This window comes from Hydra vulgaris, chromosome 02 (genome assembly GCF_038396675.1).
Source record: "Hydra vulgaris chromosome 02, alternate assembly HydraT2T_AEP".
Classification (NCBI taxonomy): domain Eukaryota; kingdom Metazoa; phylum Cnidaria; class Hydrozoa; order Anthoathecata; family Hydridae; genus Hydra; species Hydra vulgaris.
The window spans coordinates 66853960-66865000 of record NC_088921.1 but is presented as its reverse complement, the minus strand read 5'-3'; the positions used below and the strand labels follow the sequence as shown (position 1 = coordinate 66865000).

At 28.3% G+C, this 11041-nt stretch overlaps 1 protein-coding gene across 1 annotated transcript in view; it reads left to right on the top strand.

Moving 5' to 3' along the window:
* LOC100201509 (uncharacterized) overlaps positions 1-10772 on the top strand; it is a 93702-nt gene extending 82930 nt beyond the window's left edge. Inside the window, 3 exon segments of the mRNA XM_065791749.1 lie at positions 4180-4190; positions 9797-9929; positions 10268-10772. Of these exon segments, the coding sequence (XP_065647821.1) occupies positions 4180-4190; positions 9797-9929; positions 10268-10318 (195 nt within the window). The 3' untranslated portion in view covers positions 10319-10772.
* The last annotated feature ends 269 nt before the right edge of the window (positions 10773-11041 follow it).

Below are 11041 nucleotides of genomic sequence, written 5' to 3'. Positions count from 1 at the left end.
AAGTGCAAGGAAAAGAACTAGACAAATAAAGGTTTTTAAAGCATGCAGGGACAAATACAATAAAAGAATGTCTTAGCTGAATGACAAGTCAAGCAAGAATAAGTTTTGGTTGATCGAGATGATAGTAGTTTTGACTGATGATCCTGATAGTATTAGTAAAAAAAAGAAAAAGATGCTTTTTGACAATGGGAGAGAGGCTCAAGCTTGGCAGATAAAACAGGTCCAACTAGGTTTACAATTCATTTTTGGACTTTGTCTAAAAGAGAAAGAGCATTATTAGAATAACCAGCCCAAATAAGACAATAGTATTTCATACAGGTGCGAAGAAGAGATTTGTAGATGTAGAGAATGGAATTAGAGGTAAGCACAGTAAAGAAAAGCAACCTTAGCAGATGTTAATTTAGCAATCTATGGTTATATGAATATATGGTTTCCATGAGAAGTCATAGTGAACAATAATCTAAGAAGGTGTAAAAAAGAATTGAACTAGTTGCTATTTATTAATATAAGAATATCTACAGAATTGCAATAGTTGCTTGCAGTAAATAACTGAGTTTTGTTAGAGTTAAAATTCACAAGTTACTTCTTGCCCCATTCTGTTTAAGAGTTGAGATGTCTGTTCTAAGTGATCAAAAAGAGTAAACCTTTTGTCAACAGGAGTATAAAGTTGAGTCACTAGCAAAAAAAGCTTCTTTAGATGTAAGGTTCTTGGGAAGATCATTAATGTAGATTAGAAACAAAACAGGACTAAGGATAGAACCTTGAGGTACTCCAGAAGTGACTGGAAATGAAGAAGAATGCTGGCCTTTGAGGATGACTTTAATAAAGCGGTTAGTAAGGAATTTTTTAATAATCTCAAAAACTTTCCCAGATACACTGGTAAACTAAATGAGGCAAGCTTATGGAGAAGACCATAATGTCAAACTTTATCAAAAGCTTTAGATATGTCAAGAGCAATAGCCCTTGCCTCGCTGCCTCCATCTAATGCACAATAAAATCTTTCCATCACAGTAAGCAACTCATCAGTAGAATGAGAAGAACAAAAACTGTTTTGATTGTCTGACAGTAAGTTATTTGACACCAGATGGAATGACAGTTAATTTGTTGATCAAAGACTTAAAAACCTTGCTAATAATAGAGAGAAAACTTATTGGATAATTGTTAGAATGGTCAGAATGATCTTCATATTTTATAAAAATTGGAATAACATATGTCATTTTCCAGCAGGCAGGAAAACAAGATTCAATCAAGCAGTTATTAAACAGTTTAAAGAGAATTGAAGAGAATTCTGGAGAATACTTTTATTTAGGGCAGCTAGTTCAAATGTTCGAACTTTACGCAAAAATTTCACTGTTCAAGTTCAAACTTTTTTTTCCTCATAGTTCGAACTTTTAAATTTAAAAAAATGGTGTCTTTTCATTAATTTTTGTAAAACAAGCTGAAATATAAGTAAAAATTATGAATTTGAATATTTTTGCTTTTTTTTGTTTTGTGTTTATCTGAAGACTCTAAAAATATAATCAAAATTACATCCTCTGCAGCGCTATTGCATTTAAGGTAGGATCGGTTTTGTCCTTTTAAAAAGTAGTTAAATAGTGGCTGGTACTTTTTCACCATTTGACCACTGTTTATTTACGTTTAAAAATTAAAATTTTAAATAGTTTTAAGTTCAAACAAAAATGACTACTCAGTGTTAGCACATCTAGAAGATCTGAAGTTTAGGAGTATTTTCATTTTTTGCAAGAAGCTGCAACGAGCAAAATGTGCCTCAACACGCACTATTACAAGACACTTAAAAATAAACACAAAATAGAGGTTCTCAAATGTAATAGCATCAATAAAAATTAAATTAATAAAATAATAATTTAGTACATAAAAATGATTGTTAAACCCAGTTGTTTTAAGTCAAAGTAATCAGTTTGAGAACAAAATAAAAAGAAATAATATAGATAGTTTTGCAAATTAATCTTATTCAAAGATTATTCCAGCTTAGAGAGATAGACTCGACATTAATAAAAAAGCCAAAAATGGTAACAATATTAAAAATTGTTACAAAGAATTGACTCTAGCTAAAGAACCGAAAATGTTTTATTAAGATATATGATTTTCAAATGGTATGATCTCGTAAAAGGGCTGGCTAGCCTTGGATTGTTTTTGCATAGAAAAAAAAACTAGTTGCAGGATGATACCTTGCATATACTTTTTATAAACAAATAAAAAGTCTTTATGAATAAATTAACAGTTTTGTGTTTTACATGCACCCTTCTGTTTTCGATTTTAAATAAATAAAAACTTTAAAAAAGTTCGAACTTTTTTCCTAAATAGTTGGAAAGTGTTCGAGTTCGAATTTTTTTAAAAAAAGTTCAAATTGGCTGTCCTACTTTTGTTAGACTATGACAGGATTGCTGTCTAGACCACAAGCCATAGAAGAGTTTAATTGAGATATGACTTTGGCTATAAAAACAGGAGTGATTTGAATGTCTAACAATGGGTTAACCTGTTTGACTGGAATGGAATGAAGAGTATGGCCATAAGGTTGAAATCAAATTATACAAAAAGTTCTTTGCAAATAGTTCTGCCTTATCCTTGGTAGAGGTAATAAGATCAGTCTCATAAATTTGAGATGTTATGTTAGAGTTACTTTTGTTAATGACACTGTTGAAGATTTTCTAAAAAAACCTCTTGAGCCTAACAGATTTACAAATTTAGTAAACTGAGAATAATGGAGCTTAGCATCGGAAAGCATCTTTTTACATTGATTTCCTGCAGTAATAAATAGATGTTTGTTCTCAAGAGAGTTGTTTTTTTGAAAAAGATAAAAATGATTACAATTAGATTAGCAGATGCACCAGAAGATGAAAATGATGGAATAGAATGAGGCTTGAGTTGGAACCAACGAAAAACTTCCATACCTGATTGGACCCAGGAGGAAGGCACATTTAGCAGCAGAAAGAGAAAAGACATCAGCCCAAGGACCGTTATGAAGAAAATCACGAAAAGAGTTCTAGTCAGCTTTAAGGTATAGTAGAAAGGAGTGCGATGATAGGGTGAGTCCAAAAAAGTATGAGATAAAATATTTTTAGCAGGGATGCGGAGTCCCAAAAGGACTCTGGCTTTATAACTTTATTTTTTAATGCTTGCTGGTGTCCAGAAGCTCTAAACATGTTGGTTGATTAATGATCTGCAATGAAAAAAAAATTTATGATATTTAATGAATTGGAACTTGTTGCTTTAAAGACCAGAGTCTCGGAGTCCTTGCCGCCATTATACCTAAGGACTCTGGGTTCAAAAATTGATTGTTCTTCTGGCCTATAAGTCTTAATTTTTTCCCTATTAGTAGTCCATAAGCTTTTTTATATTTTTAAAGCTCCTGGATACCAAAAACTAGAAAGAATTAATCTTTTTGTGACTTTTAAATCCGGAGTCTTTTTTGGGACTCCGCATCCCTGATTTTTAGAGATTATTTTATGGTTCAAACCACCTAAAACAGAAACAAGGAGAAACTTGACTCATTCATAGATAGAGTAAGGCAATTTAAGTATGCAGTTGTCTCAGTTGTTATAGTTTTATCTTAAAACTCCTTATGAGACCTCACAAAATGCACACCAAAAGCATTAATAAGGATTCCACCCCTGTACAATATGGTACTGTTAATACTCTCATATTTTACTACTGTTGATGGAATCAGCATCTCTGAGAGTTAACACAGTGTCTTGGGAAACCTTCTACCAGCTGGCCTCAGAACCATTAAACTGAGTTTTAGAGCTCTACCCTCATTTGGAGATAACAGGAAGAGTTGCATTGCTGGAATCAAGGAAGCGCATGCTATGAGAAGAGTCAACAAGATTCAAGTTTAACAGTTTTGTTTTTCTATGAGACTTATAGATAAATGTCTATATTTTTTACCTAAATCTCAAAAGTTATAGGGAATTAAAGGTATTTAAGAGTTTATAAAATAGAATGGATCTTTTTTGTTTTTTAACTGATTTGATTTGGAACTTGTAATATAATTTATGTTTCAGTTATGTTTTCTTATTAAAAACAAAAATTTTTTTTTAAATAATGAGTTTTCAAATACAATAAAATACTTTTCCAGTCTAAACTTAGAAATGTAGATTTCTGCAAAATTTAAAAATCTTTAAATTTTTTGATTTTAAAAGTTTTTTTTTTTTTTTTTAGCACCATTGCAGGTAGGTTACACAAATGCATACAAATATATATATATGTATATATATATATATATATATATATATATATATATATATATATATATATATATATATATATATATATATATTTATATATATATATATACGTATATATATATTTATATATATATATATACGTATATATAGATATGTATATATATATATATATATATATATATATATATATATATATATATATATATATATATATATATATCTTATATGAGTTTTTTCCAGGAATTTCCAGAATTTGTGAAATTGGCTTAAATTTCCTTTTATGTTTCCGAAAATTTCTTAGTGTTTAATGGTATCACAAGAAAAATCTATTTCTCAAAATACTACTTAAATGTAGTATATATTAAAATAACATTGGATTTAAAAAATTTTTCAGGGGTTCTCGAAAACCTTTGAAAATTTAAGTTCCTAATATTATAAAAAATTTTCAATTTCAATCTTGTTTGGTCCAAATGAAAGAGGTAATATGAAAATTTTTAAAAATTCATAATCATTTTATAAAACACTTTTTAAAAAATTATTGTTAAAATAATTTAATTGTCATTTTTGATGTTTTTATATAATTTCGCTTCATTGGAGACTTAGACTTTTAAAAATCTTTTATTTTTATTTTTGTAATACTAGGGCCATGATAAATGTTCAAGGGTCTTAGGGGGCCTCTAAAAATGTTTTTCATTTAAAATATAAATCCAATGTTGATTTAATATAATATAAACACATTTAGGTAGTATGTATAGGCATTTTGAAAAATTGTTTTTTTTTTTTTTTTTGGGTCATCCTAATATATACATGTGTGTTTAGTATTATATATATAAATATATATATATATATATATATATATATATATATATATATATATATATATATATATATATATATATACACACATATATATATATATATAATATATATTACATATATATATAATTAATATATATATATATATAATATAAATATGTTTTAATATGTCTAGTAATCAACTGGTATAGTTTAGTGTTATGGTCAAACCAAGCCATTAAATTATGAAAATTTTGTCAAATTTAGCTATTAAATAATTAAATTAAAAGAGGTTGTTAGTTAGGGTTAAATTGGTTTCAACAGTATTTAACAGCTTTAAAAGTGAATATAGAATATATTTTCATTGAAGTTTAAAATATTTGTATTTGTAAATCATATATTAAACAAATTGTATAATGATGATGATGATGATGATGATGATGATGATGATGATGATGATGATGATGATGATGATGATGATGATGATGATGATGATGATGATGATGATGATGATGATGATGATGATGATGATGATGATGATGATGATGATGATGATGATGATGATGATGATTTTTTATAAATGAAGAATTTAAGAAGTTGATAAATAATTTTTAATTCCATAACTAATCTTCAACAAATGCAATCTTCAACAATATGTTATGCAATGTGATGAAAGGCATTGTTATTAAGTAAATAAACTTTGTTATTTCTTATTTTTTTGCCGGAGTGTATACATGAAGCTTGTTGTGATAAGCACACTTATTTGCTGCCATTAATAGTGTTCACTCAAAATGCTAAAAATCTGAATTGATTTTTCCAAAGTTGATTTACCAATTTAAAAGAATAAAAACCAACTCTTTGCAGTTACTACAAACATTGAACCCTGACCTATTCAATTGCATGGATTCGGTTTGGCTTTATCTGCTTTTTTATTTAATAGTGGTTAATTTCTTTGTTTAATAATAAAGAAATTAACCACTATTAAATTAATAATAATAGTAGTTGTGAATGTTTACAATAACGAAAATTAATAATAGTAGTTATGATTGTTTATAATAGTGAAAATTAATAATAATAGTTGTTGTGAGTGTTTATAATAGTGAAAATTAATATTAATAGTAGTTGTGAGTGTTTATAATAGTGGAAATTAATAATTATGATGTTATAAAATAGTTATGAGTGTTTATAGTTTTTATAGTATTAGGTAGTACTGAAAGTTGTTTTAAATTTAAAGGAAATTAATAATTTGATACTTTAATTTCATTTGTTGCAATTAAAAAAGTGCGCATTTTCTTGCCAGATTTACTTTAATATGAGTTTTTCTCAAAGTTGTAACAAATAAACACTTTAACAAAAAAGTTTTTTGACCATGAAGTTAGAGTTAAAAGAACTTGTCAGAAAAGCATGAATGTAAAGGAAAACTCCTTTCTGTGGTTTTAGGTAATTTTTGGAATTTAAAAGTTTATAAAAATTCAATCAGACTTGATTAAGATTTTAAAAAGATGTGTTCCAAAGAATATAAAAGAAAAAGTACAAAGGATATACCTCAATATAATAATATTTTTTTAAGAACCTTTCGAAGCTAGGGAGTTATTTGTAACTGCAACTGAATTAACTTCTCTAAATCTCTTCAATGTTCAAAATCAGACCGGATTGTCAAACTGTGGTGTCAACAAGTTTGTGTCAGCCCAATATTTGAACAACTCACTTTGACACTGACGATATTAGAAAATGCTGTGATGCTTCAGAGAAATGTAAAAAATAACTTTCCGGTTAAGTTATATTTTTCATTAATATTCAGACATTTTTGGCTAAGAGCAACAGCTCAAACCCAAAAAGATTTTAAGAATATTGAATAATCTTGGGTGTATTAATAAGAACTGTAATTGAGATCAGAGGATCAGGATCAAGAAATCAGTGTCACAGAATCATTCTGTCTTCTACCAAGTTGGAATTGGTAAATGTGGTAGTTTCTTTAAAGTTCCTTGTAGAATTCACAACTTATTAAGACTCTGGGGTCATCAAGGTAGCAAACTCAGTCAATACCAGGAGATCTAGGGACTTCCAAAATGCTGTCCTTGAACCTATAATCAAATTTCCCGATAATACTCTGGTTTTAGATTTTATTTTGATCATAGTATAAATTTTTATTTTGTGAAACCGAAAATGGTTTTCGTTTTTGAAATAATAAGCATAGTTTAATAACATTATATACTGGTCACGATGTTAATCTTATTTTTGGCAGGTGAAGCAGTATTGACACAAAAGTTGCTTTAACTCTTTTATTTTGTCATATATAAATAAAACTTAAAAGTCATTTTTCTCAAATATTTGTTTTTTTGACTTGTCATTGTTTCACAATGAGCCCTTCAATTGTTCTTGATGTTCAGTATTTTCACATTTAAACTTATTCCTATCAACCTAAGATTACGTCCATCAGTTGCGAAGAGTATATTCTAAATTTAAATGGAATATATTTAAACGTCAAAAAGAGTATACTGAACATCAATGATTTTATCTGCTATCGCAGTTTCTAAAAAAATCTATATTTAAATTTAGAAGTCAATATAATCTGAACCAATGAGGCTAATTCGGTAATGGTGTAGTGATAGAGCGCTTGCCTCATAAGCAAGTTCGGAATTCGATCCCCACCACGTCCCTGGTAGTACCGCGCTCAACTTGTTTCTCCGCGCAGCGGCCTTGTTCGTTGAGATTCGTGTTTCGGAGATATAGAGTTGAAAAAGGGTTGTAACCATAAAAGTAGCCTCCTCGATTGTGGTGGCCTTTTCGGCCTTGGGAAAGGTAAATAATTGGAAAAAAAAATTTGCAATTGATTAATTTGAGTAGTTATTTATTTTTATTGTGAATATAACTTTGAAGCTTAAAAAAAGCTTTTCATAGGCCTATCACCTTTAAATATTTGCACATTTTTCAGACCTTGGCTTTACTAACATGTGATAACTAAAAATCTTGACAAAATTAGAAATGGTATAACTTTTTAACGGAGTCATCTTTTTTAACAATTTAAAAAGTATAATAACAAAAAACATCTAAACAATAAAAATAAATAATAAAAGATTTATAAGTTTTTCATGCCATGACGAAACACAGTGTCTAGTCTTGTAAATGTGGCGGCAGCAAGCCGATGTACACGTTCTATGTCGATTCTTTTAATTGAAAACTCTATCCGCTTTTTAAGTTTGTCTAGGTTTTCAGCTTGCAAGTTTTTGTTGTACACTAATCTCTTAAGTTCAGACCAAAAATCTTCAATTGGACGTAATTCTGGCACATTAGCAGGATTATGCTCTTTTGGAACAAATTCAATATTTTTTGCTTTAAGATAACTTTGTACTTTACGTGAATAATGCGATGAAGCTAGATCAGGCCAAAAAACTATATTGTCATTTTTATGATGTTTTTTAATGAATTTCTCAAATCTAGCAAGACATTTTGAAATATACACATTTTCATTGACTGCTTGGCCTGACGGAGCAATGTACTGCTGAGAGATTCCCTTTGTAGAGAGTGCAATCCAAACAAGTAATTTTGGCTCAAATTTGTCTTTTCTTTTTAACCTTACATCATTTGATGCTGCATTTGAAACCAACCTGCGGCACACTGAACAAACAGCTGCTTTTTGAGCCCGTGTTTTAGTTTTTTTACGATAACGAATGCTAGTTTTTTGGTGAATAGTTTTGCATATGAACGGTTGTGATACATGAAATCGTTTTGCAAAACCACGCTGTGAAATACCATTCTTTTGATCAATCGATTTTTTAAGGCGCTTTATCTCTTTTGCAGGCATCTTTATTGCTTTGCGACCACTTCCGACTTTTCTTTCTGGTCCTATATTGTTCCCCTTTCTTTTAAGTATGTTATAAATAGTAGATTTGGTATGTTCTCCATTCGAAAATGATTTACAATAAAGTTTTTGTTGTCATACGGATGCAAATCCCAAAAGGGCTACACTCGTTTTCTTAGGGAGCCTACGTTATAAGCTTTTTTTTTCATTTTTAATTATTAAATAAATTATTTTTTAATAATACATTTAAAGAATTAAATTTGCAACAAAATAGAAGTGATGGCAATTATATAAAATTTTTCCTTTGTATTTTTATATTTACGCAAACTTTGTCCAGATTTTTAGCTATCACATGTTATGACCAGAATTTTTTTTCCACTCATATTGATGTTTTGTTATTTGATGAATTAAGCTCTCGATAACGCTAAACAACGTATAAATGTTCGTTGTATTATGTCCTTTTCTGTTAAATATTATTTTCAGTTTAGCTGCTTATGTTTTTTTTCTTAATTTTTTATTTATAAAATTTTTGCAGAAAAACAAAGAAAAATTATTTTTTATTTACAAAATTTTATTATAAAAGTAAGTTAAATATGTGAACAATGATATAAACAGAAAAAAAAATGTCTTTTGTATTTTATTACTATTTATAAAATCATGATAAATAACTTTGACAAATAGAATTTTGTTTGAAATTTCAAAAATGTTAATTCATTTTAAAAAATCTTACAAGAGGTAGTTTTTCAATATGAAGCATATCTATATATGATTTAGTGTTTTTTAAAAGGGCGGATTTGATCGAAACGCTTTAAACTAAACCACCCTTTTAAAAAACACTGATTTAAATGTATTTACCTTATCACTATTCATAATATAAAACGCAAAATAAATAAATTATTTCTTCACTACTCATTGTTTTTTTGCATACTCATGTTTTTTGCGTAAATTAGATAATAAAAAGAAATTTCGGGTGGTTTTAAGCTGTTATATTTAGAGCTTGTGGTCAAGTATTTTGTGGAAGTTGCACGCGTCATCGTATCAAACTCCCATTCCTTGGCTATAACTTACCAGAAAGAGTTTGTGATGGATGTTGGTTAAACACATCAAAATCTGGCAAAGAAGAAGAGGTATGAGAGACTGGTAAAATAAATTTTAACGCCCTCACTTTGACTTCCCCAACAAATTAAGGAGGTCGAAACAAACATTTAAAATGTAATTTTCTGAATCACATTAAAAAAAACCTTGAAAAGGTAATGTTATTTTGACCCCCTCAATATGTTCTTTGTTAAAAAATGACATTTGGGTTTAAAAATTACCTCAGATTAATCCTAGTGACTCTTTAAAATTTGATGAAACTTTCACATTATCATTAAAATATTTCTTCCTGGATCTACTAGAGTCTCAAATATTCTTTTTTCCTTTTTTAATGTTTTTTTGATTTCATTTAGTATACCAACTTATTTAGGTTGAAGACTATGAAATAATAACATCGGACACTAAATACCAATGCGTTTAACGCCAAACACTACATACTGACGTATTTAACGTCAGATAATACATACCGATGTATTTAACTATAAGGCATTTAACTGTATGAAGATGTATATATTTTTTGATTTGATATAGTTTCATTTGTAACTATTTTCATAGAAAAATTTATTAAATATCTATTTTATAAGATACTATTTTTGAAATTTTTTGAAAATAACTGATCTCATATTATTATGAACATTTAGGTTTGTGACAAATTTTATTTAAGAGCTGAACTTGAACAAAAAGAGAATGCCATTTTTTTTCGACTTTTATTTGTCTCCATAAACATTATATTTCTAATTTCTTATTTTCTTGTTTTTAAACTTTATCCTCGTGATATTTTGTGTAATAATATATTTTTATATAATTTGGAGGTTTTTATACGTTAATTTATATTTATTCCGATGTTTTTTCGTTTAATATATTTCTTAATCGTTTTGGTTTTGATTTCATATTGATCTTTTAGTTCGGGACATAAATTCTCTCTTTACAGTATTACATAACTTTTAAAAGTGAACAGTGGCTCAAAGGTTTGCAAAGCGGTCAAAATTAAAGATTGTCTGCTGATGACTTATTATCCTGTAGGATTTGCTTTTCTATAAACAGGCTTAAAGTCAACTCTGATTTAAAGTAAAGTATTTTGTATAATAAAAAATTAAGCCTTGGCACCTTATTGTCAAACCAAGTCAGGCCTAGGGTTTTGCAT